The 21,205-nt window shown below is 32.5% G+C and overlaps 3 protein-coding genes and 1 long non-coding RNA gene across 6 annotated transcripts in view; 1 reads left to right on the forward strand and 3 right to left on the reverse strand.

Annotated features, from left to right (window-relative positions):
• The window catches only part of LOC114804802 (uncharacterized), a 28,969-nt gene extending 16,615 nt beyond the window's left edge, over positions 1-12,354 (forward strand). The window contains exon 3 of the long non-coding RNA XR_008472032.1: positions 11,386-12,354. This is a non-coding gene — a long non-coding RNA (uncharacterized LOC114804802). The remainder of the gene's footprint in view (positions 1-11,385) is intronic.
• Positions 6,040-6,484, reverse strand: LOC128922846 (uncharacterized). Its single transcript, XM_054234963.1, has 2 exons — positions 6,340-6,484; positions 6,040-6,278 (listed from the first exon to the last, which is right to left on the reverse strand). The coding sequence occupies exons 1-2, from the start codon at positions 6,482-6,484 to the stop codon at positions 6,040-6,042; spliced, it is 384 nt and encodes a 127-aa protein (XP_054090938.1).
• LOC128922845 (uncharacterized) lies at positions 6,641-7,412 on the reverse strand. The gene is made up of 2 exons (XM_054234962.1): positions 6,909-7,412; positions 6,641-6,835 (listed from the first exon to the last, which is right to left on the reverse strand). The coding sequence occupies exons 1-2, from the start codon at positions 7,410-7,412 to the stop codon at positions 6,641-6,643; spliced, it is 699 nt and encodes a 232-aa protein (XP_054090937.1).
• Positions 12,355-13,256: 902 nt separating the features above from the next.
• On the reverse strand, positions 13,257-21,110 carry LOC105218877 (protein DEK). 3 transcript variants are annotated; one of them, XM_054233214.1, is made up of 13 exons: positions 20,960-21,110; positions 19,083-19,344; positions 17,688-18,100; positions 17,362-17,536; positions 17,180-17,295; positions 16,634-16,751; positions 16,467-16,567; positions 16,030-16,191; positions 15,754-15,957; positions 15,587-15,674; positions 15,330-15,430; positions 15,108-15,260; positions 13,257-14,056 (listed from the first exon to the last, which is right to left on the reverse strand). In XM_054233214.1, the coding sequence occupies exons 1-13, from the start codon at positions 20,960-20,962 to the stop codon at positions 14,042-14,044; spliced, it is 1,911 nt and encodes a 636-aa protein (XP_054089189.1). In that variant the 5' UTR covers positions 20,963-21,110; the 3' UTR covers positions 13,257-14,041. The 3 variants fall into 3 exon arrangements, with proteins under 3 accessions (XP_054089189.1, XP_054089190.1, XP_054089191.1); XM_054233215.1 differs by lacking the exon at positions 20,960-21,110 and adding an exon at positions 20,106-20,123; XM_054233216.1 differs by lacking the exons at positions 19,083-19,344; positions 20,960-21,110 and adding an exon at positions 18,242-18,679.
• Positions 21,111-21,205: the final 95 nt, after the last annotated feature.

A 21,205-nucleotide genomic window follows, 5' to 3' on the forward strand; every position in this document is an offset into this window, starting at 1 on the left:
GATTCTCTTTCCGTTCGCCCCTCTGAATGCACTTTGTGCAGCAACTATAGCCCTCGTGTCCTTTGACTCCAAGCATAAGTGCCCTAGCTGGTGCATCCAGAATAAATGCTCGACATTTTATTACAAAAGTTTTGTTTTCGTATGAGAATCCATTTTGGAGAAGATCGTTCAACTCATCGACAAATTGTGCCAGAAACTTATTCATATCATTGGGATGAGACCGTCCACAAAAAATAGCAACCACGAAAACTGAATCCTTCCCATTTACATTCACTAAAATAGGCCACACGCTCTTCAGCGAACTTTTCGAAATTGGCAATCCATCGATGTTAAAGTTCAATTCTAAAATATTTGTATGCACTTTATATTCCGCAAAAAATCTGTCAAACAGTTTCTCAAGTCATAATGCGCATATTCTCCACCTGCTAACGAGACAACTGTAGCATCAGTCGGCGTACGTTTTAGCGTTCTGATATCTTTTGGAAGACCTTCAATTTTGTCGCTTATCAAGTCCAATAATTTATTAGCATGCACATTGGACACATTGCTCTCTACAAACCATGCAGCTAAACGTTTATTGAAATCAATAACGGCGCCATCGGACGAGTTCTTACTTTCATCAGAAATATAATCTTAATATATTATTTTCATACAGGTTTAAAATACACTATAACTATAAAAAATATGAAAAATTCACTCGTGAAACAAAAAAAAAAAAAAACAAAAATGTGGCAAAACTACATTGTTCCACTTTTGCATCCATACAACAAATTATATTTTCTCCATTAGTTTAGTAGTCCGTCCACAATCCTTTCACCTTTTTTAACGTATTCAGTCTTCGTGGCATGCTCTCATACAATTTTTGTAAGAAATCTGGCGAAATTGAGTACCGCTGCATGCCTTTTGGTGGATTCGGGTTATTTGCCAGTTGCCGTTTCAAATATCTCTATAAGTTCTCTATCATATCTGGGCTTTGCGCAGGCCACCTCATTGTTGAAAAACTTTGCGATTTCAACCAATTTTGCCCTAATTTCGAAGAGTGCTTAGGATCATTGTCCTGTTGGAATATAATCCGGTTCTCCCGCAAGCGAACCATATCCATAGCAATCGGCACATTTGTTTTTAAAATGTCCAAATATTGTTCCTTTTTCATCTTTCCATCGATTTTCACAATGGGACCAACTCCATACTGCGTAATACACCCCCAAATCATTAAACATCCTCCTCCAAACTTTATAGTTTGCTTTACTTGATGGGTTTGAAGTGGTCCTGAGGCGTTTGACCAGTACCAAGAACGGCCATCTGACTGGAATCGGTTAATTTTGGTCTCATCTGACCAAATTACCTTAAAGAAGTTCAAAAAAAATATAGACTGCGCTCAGAATTTCCTGCAATTTTTTTTAGTCACAGGGTAATTCAACCCACCTAAAATTGAGATATTAAATAAAATAATAGAACAAATAATAGAAGGATTGTAATACAGTAGATCAAAGTTCATTTATATAATTATTGTTCCAGTTTTGCTCTTCAGTGTATATTCCAGTGTGAGATTCCCAGAGCTCAATCATTCCCAAAGTCTTTACAATAATTTCGGTTTTAGCCAGGCTTGCGTGGATCATTTACAAATTTATTCCTAGAATGGCTTTATCCATCCTGGTGGCAACATCGATTTACAGCGACACCAGCTTTCCCTTCGCAAGTGCCCTTATGTTTTCTTTGACAAACTGCTCTTTGACTGACACAAAATTCATAATATTTCAAGACGTTACAGGCGATGAAATGCGATGAAATTAAAACCTTAGTCGTCCATAATTTCTTCGGGCTGAGTTACATTTATGCATAAAAATGCGTCCAAAGTTTGTTGTATAAAAATTGCTTTTTTCTCCATGTAAACATTTTTGTAGCATTGTATGGCGTCGGAAAGAGATTGACTTGCCTTGGCACTACGATTTTCATCGGGATCTTTGTTGCAAAAAATTTCAATCGCCTGTTGTACCAGTTCCATCGCTTTTGCAATTTGCGCAGTTGTTAGCTTTTTTGGTTCTGTTTGGATAACGGTCGGATCAGTTTCATCATCCAACGTATGCTCAGTACCAAAAGTTAATAACATTTCGTTTGTGAGCTCTTCATCCTGTAAGTTTAACAGTTCGTTGATATCCTCAATCCCCATTCCTTCAATATTATTTTCCCTAGCCAGATTAGCAATTTCTTCCCGAACAGTTGGTATAGCGTTAATCGGAACATTGTTTTTAAGCAAGCACTCTGGCCATATATTTCCCCAACTTCCATTCATACAAGTCACTTTAACTTCTTTCCATGCAAAACCAATATTTTCAACAGCCTTGATATTGTAATCCTTCCAAAACTGCGGTATGGTTAATTTATCTGCTTTATCAGTTGCTTCTATAAGTTGAGAAAATGTTCGCCGTAGATAGTAAGACTTAAAGTTGGATATTACGCCTTGATCCATCGGCTGTATGATAGAGGTGGTGTTAGGAGGCATAAAAACAATTTTTATATTTTCAGAAATATCATCTGAATATATGGGATGTCCTGGAGCATTGTCCATCAGTAACAGCATTTTAAAATCAATCTTTTGAGAGCAACAATAATATTTCAGTTCGGGAACAGCGCAATTTTTAATCCAATCTGTAAATAGCGTGGCAGTCATCCATGCTTTCTTATTAGCACGCCAGTGAACCGGAAGATCACTTCTGTTCACATTTTTAAGGGCTGTTGGATTCTCAGACTGGTAAATAAGAAATGGCTTGAATTTAAAATCCCCTTCTGCGTTTCCACCTAGAAGAAGGGTAAGTCGATCTTTAGAGGCTTTATACCCAGGAGCAGATTTTTCGGCCTTGGAAATGTAGGTTTTTTTAGGCAACCGCTTCCAATACAAGCCAGTTTCATCGACAGTCAAGACCTGCTTGCGAGAATATCCCCCTTCTTTGACAATAGCTTGTAGTTCAAGCTTAAATTTTTCCGCAGCTGGCTTATCAGCGCTAGCCGATTCTCCTTTTTGAGAGATATTATGCAAATTTGCCCTAGATTTAAAACGTTGGAACCAACCGGTACTTGCTTCAAATTTTTCGGAACTTCCACTGCTTGTTGATGGAGTATCATTCTGTCAGCATCTCGGTTGCAAATTGTCCTTACAGTAGACGAAGCTAAGTTAAGATGTTTTGCGATGTCAATGGCTTTTTCACCCGACTTAAAACGTTTTAGTATGTCTAATTTCAATTCGACACTGATTTGTTTGCGCTTTTGACTCATTTTTTCGCGTGATTAATAGCCAACTGAAACCGCAACTGCGACGGAAATTCTCTGCCGAAATTCATATTTCTATGTGCAGCACTTGCATATATGCCGATAATTGGGAATCCCCTTTTTACGGAAAAATTGTTTTCTGTAACTGAATATGTATATATATACATACATATGTACATTGCTGCATACGTAGGCATTCAAACGACCGAAACTGAAATTAACGACTCAAATTGAAAACATTGTACAATACATATGTATGTACTAGAGGTCTCTAGTATGTACATACATATTTTGCGACGCAAAACGAAACGACGCAAATCGGGTCGACGCAAACCGGGGCCCCAGTGTATTGTGTTGCCAGGCCCTAAATAACTATGACCCGGATACGTTAAACCGTCAATGCTTATTTTGCATAATTATGTTATGGAAATTCCACTCTTCATATTGTTGGCGAAGCTTGTAAAAACTGTCGAAATCTACCTTGAAACATAAACCTAAGAAAATTAAAATTTATGATGCCCTTTTAGTATAAGGGAACTCATCGTTTTTTGACGATTTCGACTGCTCCATTATTGCAGATTCGTGGTAAAACCATGACACATCTTTCCTAAATTCTGTAGGGTTGTTTATATAGTCATTTGAAAAATCCTTATTTTACTTTCTATTGACTACTGAAATGTATGGTTTTCTTCATTATTCTTTAATATTTTCCGTGCGGTATCCCCATTAATATCCTTATCCAAATTTTGTTTTTTGTTTTTGTTTGTCACTTCCTGTATGATTTCTCAAGAAGTGTTTCTCTAAACAGTTTCTGAGAGCATAATAATTAATTTATTCCGTTATTCCACTAATTATCTTTATTCTCCAAATAGTATTTATATGAAAATATCTACTTTAATTGAATGTGGTAAATGCCATTATTCGTGCTGTTGCTGGAACTTGTAGAAATTGTCGAAACTTGGCTAATGACATGACTCTTAACACATGAAATCGTGTTCCTTGACGATTCCGACTGCTCCAGTTATGTATATTATATGCTTATAATGCTTTTTTGGCATGACGAAAATCATCGTTCCTTGACGATTCCGACTGCTCCAAATATATGTGAGTTCATTCACTACAATGCCTTCGGCATAATTATGCTTGTAAAAACTGTCGAAGCCTACTTTGAAACATAAATCTGAAAAGATGCAAAATTAATGATTTTGCGTAAAAATTCTATATGAACACTATTCTCTATTTATAAGAAAGTGTACATTAAACATAAATCTGAGAATCATTCATAACACATGTAATCGTTGTTCGTTGACGATTCCGACTGTTCCATTAAGTTATAGGGTTCACTGCAATGCCCTTTTGGCATAACGAAAATCGTCGTTCCTTGATGATTCCGACTGCTCCACTAATATTTTTGTTTCACTGTAATGCCCTTTTAGCATGACGAAAATCGTCGTTCCTTGACGAATCGGACTGCTCCAGTTATGTGATTGATTTCACTACAACGATCTTTTGACATAACGGAAATCGTCGTTCCTTGACAATTCCGACTGCTCCAATAATGAGAGCCCTTATAGCATTACGCAAAGTTTGTGTAATCATTCGGGACATATTAAAAATATGTATAAATTGCCAATTATTTACCAAAAAATGTTTGCCCGCTGTAGCAAAGTTCGAAAACACTCAGGTGTATCTTTCTTTCAAAAACTACCCCTGGATTGACATTTTTTCATTGCCCATAAATTTTGTCCAATAAGTGACAGTGTTTTCATATTTGATTGATGACAATCCCCAAGGGTTTTACTTAAAATGCCTAGTTCAGCATTTAATTTGTTTTGTGAGGAAAATGTTTTTATTATTCTAGATTATATTACTCCGGAGGAAGTTGGAATTCTATCTCCATTCTTAGATAGTCAGTACTCGTACGGTGAACAAGCGCGAAATAACATCATTCGTGCACATTGGAATAGTAATGATCAGGGTAACCCATTTTAAGCTCTAAAAAATCGATTTTAAGCGCTTAAAAAAGCTCCAAAAAAGTTAAAAATACAAAGAGCGAAATGGCCACCTAAAATGCCCTGTAAATTAGAACAAAGTTTAGAAGATTTCTCTTCAATTTCTCTCCAATAAGATGCCCATCTTATTATTACTGGATATCTGGATATTTTAATAAAAATGTGAAGATAAAACGTTAAACTAAGGTTAATACCTTTTAAAATATAATTTAGGAGATGACGCTTAGAATTTAGATGAAATCCTTTTCTGTGAAATGTAATAGATAATCTATAAAACTAAGGTGAAAACCTTTTCAATATTATTAAGAATGTGACCCTTGGAATTAAGAGGAAACGCTTCTTAATAAAATAAAATAAAAGTAGATAACCCATAAAACTAAGCAGAAACTCTCCTTAACATAAATAAGATGGGAAGCCTTAATTATTATTGGAACATCATCTTAATTTTAACAAGCCGATGATCTTATCAATTTGATGTTATTTTCCCCTAAATTGAAATTAATACTTTCTGAAAATAAATATAACACGAGTTTTTTTAACTTTTTTTTTATTTTTTAATTCAGCATTAGCATAACTATAGCTAGTTTAAATACTTATGTATATATAATTGAAATTGACTTTACATACTTCCTGGTAATTTTTATAACATAAATAATTGAAAAACTTGTAATTCTTGTAACTCTAATAGAAAATGAAAGGTATTTTTACCAATATTTTTTGGCTCTTATAACTTTAAGACCATTATTTAAAACATAAAAATCTATTCTGATATACTTGTATAGTCCTCACCTACTGCAATGATGTAAGGCTGCAAATGCTGTTTTTCAATCGCGTATTGCTCAATTTTGGACGAAATCTTTGGTAATATATCATTTGGTGTAGTTGCTAGTATTATAAACTCTGATTGAGCGTCACCAATCGTTGGTTTGTGGGTTTTACTCCGACGCTGTGGTTGAAGAACCGCATGGAGCAGTAACAACACAATGCAATATTTAGAATCTGAAATTATAAATTAATTCAATATATAAATATTTTAATATTGTTTTTCATGTTTTTTTACCATTTGATAAATCTTTGTAAAGGAGTTTCGAAAGTAGTAACTCTCGGCTGGCTTGGTCTTTTACTTCCGCATTTAAGACAGGGAGGATTACTTTATAAAACTTGTCAAGTTTTAAGTACAGCTCGTTTCCAATATCTGGATGCATGGCATTAAAATCAATATCAACCTGTTATAATTGAATAATGTTTAATTTGAAAATAAATGTAACTAACCAAAACTTTTTAACTTTTTCCCAAGGTGTGCAGTTCTGTGCCAACCAACACTTTTTTCCAAAACGTTATCTGCAGTGCAAGAAGTTAAATTAAATATTGTTAAAACAACAAATTATTTTATAAAGTAGGAGTAAAAAGTATTGCACACCGTCAAAAACATCTTCATGAGCTTCCTGGGTAACAGAATTGGCTTTGTTTTCCAACTTTATGGCATTAGCCCAACGCGAGAACAATTTACCACTCGGATTTCTTTTTCCCATTTTTCTTTCCAAAAAGTAAAATTCCTAATATATAAGAGTAACAAAAAATTGTTGTAAGTTTTTAGTAGTTGTAATCGAATTCGTGCAATTACCTTACCTTCTTTTCTTTGGGAAATACCGCAACAATTTCATCCGCCCATTCCCTCATATCTGAGTATTGCATTTTGCGTCCTAAACCAATATAGTAGTCAACGATGCAATGTGTTAAATTTTTTTGGTTTCTACTGTCCAAGTACCCATGCTTTTCTTGATAACTTAAAGCAAGTTGTCCGTTTACTGATGTTTTTAAAAGCTCGCGTAGATTGAAATTCTTCGTTTGAGGCGAACAAGGTAGCATACTACATTCTCCCGATTTGACGGAAGACAAATCACTGGATGTTTTTTTCAGCAAATCTAAGACTTCGGTGTTTGCAGTTTGTGTCTTTGCGAGGGTGCCTAAAAAATTTGTTAAATAAATGTTTGCCTTGTGAATACAGTAAAACCTTACCTTTAAAAAAACAGATTTGTTGCTTGCAATCAGCGTATTTACTTTGTTGAATTGACAACGGACAAACTCAGCAAGTCTATGCAATGCATGCGCAAAACATGTTACATGCATCATTTTTGGATACAAAACTTTTAAGGCCGCGGCCACGTAGTAAACGACTGAGCGATGAGCGGCTGATCGACGATTTTGAGCGACGTATGGCTTTTTACTGAGCGACTGTTGTTGAGCGATTAGTTGCTAAAATGCCGTTGTCAAGGGCTGTACAGCGTATATTGCTGCTTGAAAATAGATATCATGTTTATAGAATCTTGCTACGTATAAAAAAAAGAAAGTATGGTGTTCATCCTATAAACCAAACAAGATGGAGGTTCGGTGAATTTAATCATTTATATCAAAATCTACGTAAATTTCCAGATAGATTCTTTCAATATCTACGTATGTCTATACAATCTTTTGATATATTGCTTGAAAAAGTTCGGCCTAAATTAACAAAACAAAGGAAAGCAATTCGTGCAGAGCAGAGGCTCGTTTTGACCTTGAGGTAAGTTAAACATAAATTTCATTTTATTCATTTATTTAAGTTAAACATAATATTTCATATATACTTTACTGTTTGTTCTGATTATTGGCAAACGATGTCCGGTATTTGTTTAAAATTACATTTTGTATTTCTCCTCTGACTTCTAATTTTTCAATATTGTTAAACTGCCGCATAAATGGCAAGAAACTTTTAAAAAACTGAAGATCATCATCATCTTCTTCCTTCTTTTCTACCTCAGCTTTTAAAATTTCCATTCGCTCCTTTTCAATTTGGAGAAATTCAGATTCAAACTCGCTTGTTCTTCCCTTTCTTTTCTTTGTTTTTGGTGGCACATTTGTAGAGCAACTGGTGGAAACAGAAGTGCTGGTTTCAGGCATATCAACAGTTTTAAAAACAGAGTCTTCTTCACTTAGTAGATCGTTAATCAAAGTCGAATAATTAGGATTGCAACATTGATATTGCTCTGGTTCCAAAAGATTCCCATCCATAGGATCCGGAACAACGCTTTTTTTAATGAAGCTCATCAAATCATAATATGGCCACTTAACTTTAACTGGAAGAGCTTCGGAGCCCGATTTTGCTGGTTGACTCTTTTGCAAATTTCTCCTGTATGTATCTCTTAAATTCTTCCACTTTCCTTTTGCTGCCTCTCCTGAAATGTTATTAGTATATTGAATTAAATTATATTACATATTTGCAGGTTTTTAGCTACAGGACATTCGTTTCGCGATTTAGCTTTTGCTTTTCGCATGGGCAGAAGCACAGTCAGTTTAATTATTTCAGAAACATGCGAAATCATATGGAAAGAACTTTTGGAGGGGTATATGCCTATACCAACAACAGACCGCCTTAAAACTATCATAAATGATTACTACAGGCGTTGGAAATTTCCGAACTGTTTTGGCAGTATTGATGGCAAACACTGTCAAATTAAGTGTCCGGCAAATTCTGGGTCCCATTATTTTAATTATTTGCACTACTTTTCCGTAGTACTGCAAGGTGTAGCAGATGCTGACAAAAAATTTGTAACTATAGAAGTGGGAGGAAGAGGAAAGCAAAGTGATGGCGGTACTTTTTCTGGATCAACATTATTTCGATTGCTTGAAGCGGATAAATTGAATGTTCCTCTTCCCCAAGCATTGCCAAACTCAAATACTATTTTACCTAATTTTCTGATTGGTGATGAAGCTTATCCACTGAAAACATATTTGTTAAGACCTTTTCCACGTAGGAATTTAAATGCGAAAACAGAAAATTTTAATTATCGACTTTCAATAGCAAGAAAATGCATTGAATGCGCATTTGGAATATTAACCAGTAAATGGCGTTTTTTGCAAAAAGCCATTGAAACAACACCAAGAACAGCTATTATTTTAATTAAATGTGCTTGTGTACTGCACAATTTTGTGAGGGAGCGCGATGGCGATAGTGATCTTGATTACTTACAAACAACAACAACTATAAACAATGCTAACGCTCAAACAAATACCGTTGATCGAGAACAACAGCAAAACTTCAACAGAAGCAGCCAAACAGCATTAAATATACGTAATGAATTAACAGAATACTTGTGGGAGTTTGGACATTAAATTCCACTTAAAATTTTAATTTTATCATGTTAATATGTTAACAATAAATTTTTTTTATGAATAAAAAAACACTCACCAGAACAACCACATATTTCTCCCAGTTTTTTCCATATGTTGTCAGTGATATTTTTATTTTTGAAGTCTTTGTGGCTATCCTGCCACAAAACCGGATAGCTTTGCACCTCAGAAATAAGCATTTCAATGTTAAATTTGTCCATTCTTTCTGTTCGTCGCTCAGCAGTCAACTGAAAATTAGAACATGTTTTAATTGTTAAGCGACGTCGCTCAGTCGCAGAGAAATCGCTCAGTCGCTCAGTCGCTCATCGCTTACTGCTTGGCCACTTCAATGGCATTTCATATGTTTAAATTTCGTCGCTCATCGCTCAGCCGCTCATCGCTCAGTGCGTGGCCGCGCACTAAGGGAACTCATCGTTTTTTGACGATTTCGACTGTTCCATTATTGCAGATTCGTGGTAAAACCATGACACATCAAGATCTGCTAATGAATGTGGATGACAGGTCACGATTGCTTTCTTTCGAAAATAGACTTTTCTTTCCTAAATTCTGTAGGGTTGTTTATATAGTCATTTGCAAAATCCTTATTTTACTTTCTATTGACTACTGAAATGTATGGTTTTCTTCATTATTCTTTAATATTTTCCGTGCGGTATCCCCATTAATATCCTTATCCAAATTTTTTTTTTGTTTTTGTTTGTCACTTCCTGTATGATTTCTCAAGAAGTGTTTCTCTAAACAGTTTCTGAGAGCATAATAATTAATTTATTCCGTTATTCCACTAATTATCTTTATTCTCCAAATAGTATTTATATGAAAATATCTACTTTAATTGAATGTGGTAAATGCCATTCTTCGTGCTGTTGCTGGAACTTGTAGAAATTGTCGAAACTTGGCTAATGACATGACTCTTAACACATGAAATCGTTGTTCGTTGACAATTCCGACTGCTCCACTAATATTTTTGTTTCACTGTAATGCCCTTTTAGCATGACGAAAATCGTCGTTCCTTGACGAATGGGACTGCTCCAGTTATGTGATTGATTTCACTACAACGATCTTTTGACATAACGGAAATCGTCGTTCCTTGACAATTCCGACTGCTCCAATAATGAGAGCCCTTATAGCATTACGCAAAGTTTGTGTAATCGTTCGGGACATATTAAAAATATGTATAAATTGCCAATTTATCGAAAACACTGCGTTGAAACAATTTTTACAAAATTCGCTTTAATGAAGAAAAATATCGTTGAAATGATATTTGGAAAAGAAAACGATTATGACCGCAAAGAAATGTTTGCCCGCTAAGGCTAGTGAACATTAAAAAGATGTCCACTGCGTTTAAAAAGATTCTACAAAATTCACTTTATTGAAGAAAAATATCGTTGAAACGATATTTGAAAAAGATTGGTATAAAATGTTTGATCAAAACGATTATGACCGCTGTAGCAAAGTTCGAAAACAGTCAGGTGTATCTTTCTTGCAAAAACTACCCCTGGATTGACATTTTTTCGTTGCCCATAAATGTCGTTCAATAAGCGACAGTGGTTGCAAATTTGATTGAAGTCTGCTGATATGCTGGCTCATACCATTCGACAGCAGCTCAGCACCAGTTTTATCCATTCAGGCCACTGCTTTGCGATGTTTTGAGTTCTCAACTGACTTTTTTTTATTTGACGAGTTTAGTAGCTGCTTTACACAATTTAATTTAAGCTTCTTCGAATATATCTCCTTTAATATAAGTACTAAGAGACTCTCAGTTGTCTTTCATGTTTAATAAAAATATATTTATAAGAAAATTTGTTGTGTAATTAAAATGTAATTATGTTATGTTATATAATAAATTATTGATGTAAACCCAACTTAACTTAAGTAAATATGAATAAAAAATAATAATAATACTAAAAAAATGTTTTCTATTGTTTTTTTTTCTGCCGGTAAGTTGAAATCTTATCGCTGAACTGATGACAGTCAAGTCAAATCTGTGACTGTCCCATAAAAAATCCAACAGCAGACTGACAGGATGTTTTTAAAAAGGTGGGAGGGAAGCAACGGAAACCGGAGCGGGGAATCTAACCTGTTCTCTCAACTCACGACTCTTCCAACCTCATTAGGTATTTCTACGTGGGAGTGATAAAACATTTTAAGTCTCTTCTATGGTACGGATTGACTAAAATAGTGAAGGTAATGAAAAAATGCGTATTCAAAGTCTTCTAAGCACTATATAGAGGGATCTTCTAAAACACTGGAAATCTAAAACCCAATGTTTTTCACATCTCCGTATGTATGACTACTTGAACTACTACGAACCTTGGCACTGGCTTTGTCTATATTACAATAAACTCTTCTCTTCAACGGTTGTCTCGCGGTATTTAGGAAAGAAAGAATAAATTCGTCTCAGAAGACAAACCTTTTAATCGATTAATATCAGACCTATGACAACATAAAGTTGGTGTCTTATAGTTTATCGTGTGTTGATACCTCTTCCTTTCTGCATATCTGAAAAGTATAACTAGTTTACATCGACAACAGATAAGAGGTGATAGCACTCAAGTACTCAATTAGAATTTCTCAAAGCATCGTTTAAACGATTGACGGAAGAGATTTAACCGTAACGGAAACGGAATCGTAACCAAGAAAAGTAGTAACCGTAACGGCATTGGACTCATTACCAACAGTATCTTCAGTAGATATCTCCGACGGCTGTAAAGTGAATTAGTTTGTAAGTGGTCCCTCAAAAAATCTCTTACAACAGAAACCAATGCCGACAGCAAAAATATACTTTAAAATTCATAACTTTTTGCGTAGCGGCCCCGTTGCTGCAGTAGCCTAGAGGATAGAATGTTAGCTTAGCAATTCGGTGAATTGAGGTTCGAAACCCATTGTCAGCAATTTTTTATTTATTATAACTTTTTTATTATTTCTTATTTAATTTTCATGTTTTTATATCATTTTTTGGATTGAAATTAATTGTTTTTTTTTTTATTTTTTATGATTTAGTTTTTATTACTATAATTTAATTTTTATATAATTTTTTAAATTGCATTTGAGTTTTTTTATTCAATTTTTTTTCTTTTAAATTTTTATTTATTTTTTATTTAATTTTTATCTATTTTTTATTTAATTTATTTTTCTAATATTTTTTATTTAATACAAAAAGCTATATAACATTTTATACGTGACAACCTCTGTGACAACTGTGTCAGTTGGATGTCGACTATGAAGATCTGAATGTAGAGATAACTCTGAAAAACATGCTGATGCCTACGCATAAAACTAAAAAAAAATTTAAATCTGTCTTTTACTCCAGTAATATGAATTCACCTTTAATAACCATCAATTTCGTATAAAAAATGCACCTACAATTTAATCGTTTTTTTGTTTTTTTACTTTATTTCACTTATTTCTGCATTCACAATTTAACATAAGTCGCACATACTTTCATATATTATTATCTGTCGCTTATTTATTTATTTATTTACGCGTCGATTTCCCTTAAATTTTTTTCTTGTTTTTGTTTATGCCAAATATTAAAAAATAAAGTACATACTCGTTCATAATTTTTAATTTTTATGTTTTTTTTAATATATAATATATTTTTTTGTACTGACGCCAGTGTTTTTAGTTTTTGTTATATATTTTCCATTTTTTATGTTCGAAAAAAAATGCTCGCTCAGCTACTTTTTTATACAAATAACTCTCTCGCATTTGCACAACAAATGCAAATCAAGATTTAAATAACTTTCGAATTTTCATTTTTCACTCTCTCATTTTTGTGTTTTGTAATCGTAACTCTTTGCGCACATCTGTATGTATGTATGTATTAGCATTTTATATTTTTTTATTTGTTTTTATTTTTATATGTATATCTTCTTTATTTTATAATTAAACATTTTACAGAAATTCTACAAATTTGCTTGCCTTGCATTCCACATTCTTTTCATTTCGCTTTTTTTCGTCATCTTTTGTTTACATTTTTGAAAGTCATAAGAAAATCTAGTATTTATACAATGCTTTAGAACTAAGAAAAAAATTTATATTATATAATATGTATAAATGTGTGTGTGTGTGTGTGTGTGTGTCAAGTACACTATTCAAGTATAAAATGAGCATAAGAACGTTGTATAATATTGTTAAGCGAAAAGTAGGAGAAGAAAAAATACAACAATTACAAATAATCAATCGCATACACATTACTTGTGTACGCAGTAGTAAAAATAAAATTAGTCAAATAATCAAAAATATTTTTTTTAGCAAGAGTTATACGTTTTTTTTATATAAAAGTGCGCTTGGTGCACCCAGTTAGGAAGAGCCGGATGGGGGGTTTGGGATTTTCTGCAGAAAAGCAATCTTATATGAACAAAATTATAAAGGAATCTTAAAAGCTCTCGAATTCGTCACTACAAACATATTCAATAGCTTATTATAAATACACCGTTGCTGTGGCGCAGACTGACAGCTTGTTGTTGTTGTTTGAAATGATATTCGTTTAGTTTATTTTATTTATTTTTAATATTTTTTGTTTGCTGCTGCTGCGCTTTTTCATTTGCAGGATTTGCAAAGTGTGAGTGTTGTTGCACATATTTTGTTGTTTGGATTTATGCCGCAATTAACTGGAATGGGACAAAAAAAGCGAAAATTAGAAATTTATAAAAACAAAAATTTGTATAAAAATTTATATTTATAATATTTATATATATATATACATATTTTTATATATATATACATATTTTTATAATATTTAATTATATTTATATATATTAAATGTTTTAAACTTGAATTTTTGTATAATTATGTATGTAAAATTGATATTGAATTTTGATTTAAAAAAATTGGTTAAAAACGTATTTTTAAATAAAAAAATTAAGCTGATTTTTTACCAAAAATAATTTTAAAATTGATTATAAAATATGACTTATAGTTGATTTCTTGAATAAATATATATTTAATATTAAATTTGAATTTTGAAAATTTTGAAAATTTATTTTTGAATAAAAAAATTATTTTGACTAATTTTACTGTTTTATTTAATAAATTAATTTTAAATTTGATTTTAGAATAAAAAATAATAATTTTAAAATTGTTTTTGAAAAAAAAATTTAATTATTTTTGAAAAAAAAGTAATTTTAAATTTGAATGAGCAAATAATTATATAATTAATATTTATAAAAAAACACATGAATTGAAAATTTTAGTTTTAAGTAAAAATACTTTTATATTAAGAATTTTTTGAGAAAAAAATGAATATTAAACTTTAATTTTGAACTAATAATTTCAAAATTGTTTTTGTAAAAATAAGTACCAAAAAGAATAATAAGTTATCAAAAACAAAAATTTTAAATTTGATTTGAGCTAAAAAATAACTTTTAATTTGATTTTTGAATAAAAAAAAAATATTTTTAAAATTGATGTTAAATAATATTTAATTTGAATTTTGAAAAAGCAAATCATTTTATAAATAATTTTTACATTGAGGAAAAATACTAAATTTTATATAATGAATAAAAAATAATTTTAAAATATTTTGGAAAAAAAAAAAATATTTTTAATTTAAATTATGAAGGAAAAAAAAATTATGAAAAAAAAAATAAATAAAAAATTAAAACTTAAATTCTAAACAGTATCGGCTAAGTATGTACATATATCTTATTCAAAAAAACTTACCGCCTTTACTGTGGCTTTTATGAAATCCTTTTTATCTGTTAAATCGAAATCGGGATATTTTGCATACACCTGCTTGCACACCGTTTTCATGGTGATCTCTTCGAGATTGGCTTTATCTAAGATTTCCTTAACATAATTGCGTATTTGTTCGTCCTGGAAAATAAACAACAAAAACAAATAACACAAATTACTTTTAATATTTCTTAATTGCATATGACATACCGTGGGGAATGTCGCCTTGCCCTTTTTGTTTAGCGGCTCATCCTCATCATCGGACTCTTCCTCCTCCTCTTTTTTGCTGGCTTTTTTCGGTCGACCAGCGGCTAAAAAGAATAAAAAAATAAGATTAATAATAAAATAAAATGAAAATTAAATGAAGAAAAAAAATAAAATTAAAAAAAAAAAATAAAAATTAAATTAAATACAATTAAAATTAAATTATTTTTTAATTTAATTTAAAAAAAATAAATACAACTTACGTTTAGCTGGCGTTTTAGCTTTGTTATTAGCTTTAGCATTTTTCACAGGCGTTGAGGGTTTTTTGAATTTCTTTGACTCCTCTTCCTCCTACAAAAGAAACATTAATAATTAAAAAATATTATAAAACAATTAGAATCAACTTCAAACTAGTACTCAAGCACATTACCTCACTCTGGTCGCTGCCAAAGTCGGACATCTCCTCCTCTTCCTCCTCATCCTCAGAAATTTCTTCATCTTCACTTTCTGAGTCTTTGCGTTTGCGCGATTTGGTTGGTTTGGCGCCACGTCCACGTGTACCACGTTTATTTGTGGCGGCAGCAGCAGCAGGTCGGCCACGCTTACCCGGTGTTGCGCGTTTACGTTTCGGCACCTGGCAATACAGAAAAAATATCACAAATTATTTAAATTATACAGTTATAATAGTTGCATATTTAACGCTTACATCACTATCTGCATCGGAGAGATCAAACTCTTCTTCTTCGGAATCGGAATTCTTTTTCCAACTTTTACGTGCTGGTCGTCCACCGCGTCCGCCGCGTGCTAATGCCTTGCGGCCACCACCACGTGCACCATCCGAATCGGAATTGCCACCAGATGGATTGTACTGAAAATTTCATAAACAAAAATCATTAAAAAAAAAATTTTTAATTAAAAAATTATTAAAATTAAAATTAATTAAAGAAATAAGTAATTAAAAAAATTTAATGAAGTAAAATTTAATTAAAAACAAATTAATTGAAAAAAATTATTAAAAAGAAAAATAGTTCCAAAAATTTATTTTAAAAAAATTTAATTCAAAAAAAATGTATCAAAAAAAAAAGTAATTAAAAAAAAATTTAAAAATACATGTTTATGTACGCAAGCAAGCAATTTTCTTACATCTGAGCCCGACTCGGAGTCATCGTGACGCTTTCGCTTGGCCGGCGCTGTATTACGTTCACTTTCATCTGAGCTGGAGAAGTCAACATAGGCGGACATTTCTGCAATATAAATATATAGAAATTTATTAAAGCATTATTATATTTATTTTAAGTCGTTATTATTACTTTTGCCAGCAGTTGCGCGTCTAGGGCGGCCACTTGATGAATTTCGTGCTGGTGCGCGACTGGTTGGTTTACGTTTACGCTCCTCTTCTTCGCTCACCTCTTCATCATCATCGACTGGCTAATGAATGGAATTTTTTGTTTTAATAAATTAAATATTGTATAAATAAAAATATATGTATTATAAAAAAACAATTTTATAAAAAAATATATTATAAAATAAATAAAATAAAATAAATAAATTTTATAAAAATATATATTATAAAAAAAAATAAATTTTATAAAAAATATATTATAAAATAAATTAAAATAAAAAAATTAAATTTTATAAGAAAATTAAGTTTTATAAAATAATTTAAATTTTATATAAAAGAATTTACAAAAACAAATTTAAATAAATTAAATATTTTATAAATAAAAAATGTATTAAAAAAATAATTTTATAAAAAATTAAGTTTTATGAAAAAAATTAAATTTTATATAAAAAAATTAATATTTTATAAAAAAAATTAAATTTTATATAAAATAAAATCGCTTGAAAAAGCGTACCTCCTCATCCTCGTCCATATCTTCTTCCTCCTCCTCAGCCGCTTCATCCACACAGAGCGACTCATCTGGTTCCATAAGGAATTTGAGCACACGATTTGCAATTTCATCTTTTGTGCCTACAATTTTACAAATTAAATATGAAATTTTATTACAACAACATTTGTTTACTTTTGAAGCTTTACCTTTGCCCGCCAACGCTAGTATATCACAAATACCCTTAAGTGCCTTCGCATCGGTCTTCTTAATGGCATCCAATTTTTTCTTATATTCACTAGAGTCCTTCTCAAACTCGAAACCGGCAAATGAGCGTAAATTCTTTTTAACAACATTATTTTTACCGACAGCATTGAAACAGATCTGTAATAAAATATAAAAAAAAAAAATCGTTTATAATTATTTCAAGTACATTTTTTTATATAAATGAGATAAAAAAATAATAATTATTGAAATCAACTCATTCGCATTTAATTGCCAAAACATATCAGACAATATAAGCTCTCATACATACCTCGTGCAACGTTTGTAGTCCATCAACTCGTGTCTTATTTATATTATCATTGATTCTATCAATTTCGGCTAATGCCACCACATTCTCATCATCTTCATCGACTTCCTGGTTTTCATTCTCCTCTTCATCAGATTTATCATCTTTATTTTTGTCAGCTTTTTTGTCGTTCTTCTCTTTGCCTTGCTCCTTGGCTGGCTTCTTTTTATCAACAGCAGCCGCTGTGGCGGCGCCGCCTGCAGCACCCGCTACTGTGCCATTCTTCTCCTTACCTTCAGTCTTCTTATCATCAACTTCGGCCGCATCATTATCGTCTTTGGAGTCGTTAGCCTCCTTGGCATCACCGAGTTTGTCCTTTTGAGCTGACTTTTTATCATCGCCTGCATCGACGTTGGATTTATCATCGGATTTATTTTCTGCAAGGAGGAAAGAAAATTATGATTATTGTTAAGAAGTATAATAATAAAGAAAACTAACAATAAAATTTAATGCGAATTATGATATAATAAATATTAATATTTTAATGAAATTTAAAAAAATTAAAAAATTATTTTCACCCTTGGGAAGTCTAACGGTCACACATAACATGACGAGATAAACTATGAAATAGCGAATATTTATTGTACCTTGGACATTACTATACAAAACCATATTATTCAGGGTTTTACATGAACAAATCCAAGGGTAGATATATGTATAACGTGAGCAGTAGTGTGGATACTAAGAGAGTGTAGTTAATGATATAATTTTAATCACACCCCACTGTATACCCCACACAAACAACACAAGATAACACAAAGTTTATTTAGAAAGTGCAAAGCAAGGAAGAAAAACACACAAATTCATTATTTTCTTTTAACTTCCTCAACCCAAACACTTCCACGCAGTGAAAAAGTCTCTCGCATGCTTTGGCTAGGATTCGAACATGCGGCTGTAGAAGAAAAGCGCGCCAATTCACACATTTTTAGGTACAACACGCTAGCATGATACGCTATGCAACGTCGACAAAATTTGCCGGTCAGAGCACACTCCTTGCTTTCGTGCTGTTGCTTTTCTGCCTCCATTCATTACCAACGCATGTATGTATTTCGCCGCACGCAGCGGGGGACAAACGACCGCGTAGAATACGTAGCAAAACAACAAACCCAAAAAATGCAACAACTCGTCGAATGAATGAATCGACAAAATTCATCCAATATGCCAACAATTCATTTTGCTAGACAACTCGGAAGTTTTTGTGCTCTGTTATTACACACTTTCGCATTATCTGCGTTTCGACTTGATTGCTGCTTATCAGTAGCATTAACAATTAAGTAAATTTAACGGAGTTTTAGCACAAAAATTAAAAAAATAATGTGTAGTAAAAGGAATTAAGCAACTATTAATGCTCACACTCACCTGCATCAGTTTCTGATTTTGGTTTCTTGTCGTCATTCTCTGTTGCTGTAGACACCTTATCTGCTTTCTTATCGTTAGCTTCGTCATCAGCACCTGTACTATTTTTCTTCTCTGCCGCAGCAGCAGCAGCAGTTTCTGGACTTTCTGTACCACTAGCGGTTACGTCTTTCTTATCGTTCTCTGGGGCTTTCTCTGTTGCTGCCGTTGTTGTCGCCGCAGTATCGCCTCCGGCTTTTGTCTCCTCTGTTTTGTTCTCGCTTTCCTTTAAGCATAAGAAGAATATAATAGAATTAACGTTATTTAAAAAAATTTATAATTATGTGTGTAAAAAAATGAGAAGGCAAAATTCTATTGACATTGATTTTTTAGGTTATGGTTACTACACAAACACATTTATAAGTGCACGTACGTTTAAATTGCGTACGTATTTTAACTTTTAGAGGGCTTGTCTAAGCTGTACTTTTTAAACAAATAGCTTATTGCTTCGAACAAATGTGGATTTTTACTTTGAAGTTTGAATTTTAGGTATAAGCTGGCTTCATATAACGACAAATCAGACACTAGTTGACAAAGCTGTTTCGAGGAAGGCGAAGAGAAACCGTCCCAGTAATTCCTCCTTCTATGCCCACAATTCGTCAGACTTAGGTTAAAACACCGTGGTAGCCAAATCTTCGGCGAACACATTGAAATGACTGGAATGAACTTAAGAAACTTTATAATAGAGTTCAAGCGCTTTGTCGTATCATAAGCGTCTTCGATATTCGTCAGGATTATCCGGGTATCACAAAGGATAGTCGAATCTAACTTAGATACTTTGCAGTTGCGGTGATCTACCGCTTAACCTAACCTAGCTTCATATGCAATACCATGCATCCACGATAGCTAGGTAAATACACACTGTTATATTTTTAAGACATTTGTATACTTCTCACATTCAAAGTAATTCGTGATTTCATCACTTTACAACAAAATTTGCAAATATTTTTAATAAATGGAACTTGCAAAACATTTTAAACCATATACCATCTTCAAAACTACGTATTAAAAGTTGAAGAGTTTATAATGTGACTTTTATGCAAATATATATGTATGTTTAAGCTCATGCTCCATCACACTGTGCGTATGTATGCCCATTGCATGCAATATACACTTGTTTACTTATAATCCTTAGCAAATGACACTTGTCGAGCACTTGAAAATAGGTTAACTGTTGTTGCCTTCACAAACAAATCACCCCCTCCCAAGTTTGCCAACGAGAAAAAATCTTAAATCTGCATTATAAAAATGCACGTCCGTAATATATGCATGTTGTATATATACATATGAAAATATGAACTTTTTCGCCTTTGTTTTTCTCCGGCATTCGTTTAACTGTGCTGCTTTTGCCAAAGGCGCCAACAACGTATCCATATCATAAATGAATGAATGAATATTCGCTTTCGCCAGTTATACGAACAATAAGGCGAATTGCAATCAAATGCGAAATCTTCAACTAGATGAATTCGCTCGCGTATCAAACGAAAAGGCCATTCAAAAGGCGGCAAGCGAGGAAAGCCCATATATAAAATATGTAGTAGGTGAAAATGAACCGACGCCATGTTTATACACCACCACGACACGGCACTGCACGGCATAGCAAATACACGACGCAGCGCAGCGCGGCGCAACGAAACGGCGAAACGACGTTCATTGAAAAAATGAAAAAAAAAATGAAGATGAAACGATGAAAGCGAAAAATCCAACGAATGTGACGCGCTTTAAACTTTTTCCATGCACTTTTACACGTAAAACACTTGAAATTTATACACAATTTTATTATTATGCAAAACTTTTAACATTAATTGTTATTTTGAAATACTTTTGATTAATTTACATACCATATTTACTATGTTTTTTGCCCGAAAAAATCTTTCTCGCCGTTTCCCTGGCACGAAATTCACTTATGGAAAATACACTCAACTATTTTATTAATTCCTCTTCGCCATATGCTGCTTCTTCTTCTTTATGCAGGGTTGATATTTTCGGTATTTGAATATGTGTACTTGCACTTATAGATTTTGATTTATACGAGTGTATTAGAAATTATCGAAACTTTTTAAATTTTAAGATTTTTTTTATATTTT

The sequence above is a fragment of the Zeugodacus cucurbitae genome, chromosome 6, assembly GCF_028554725.1.
Source record: "Zeugodacus cucurbitae isolate PBARC_wt_2022May chromosome 6, idZeuCucr1.2, whole genome shotgun sequence".
Taxonomy (NCBI): Eukaryota; Metazoa; Arthropoda; class Insecta; order Diptera; family Tephritidae; genus Zeugodacus; species Zeugodacus cucurbitae.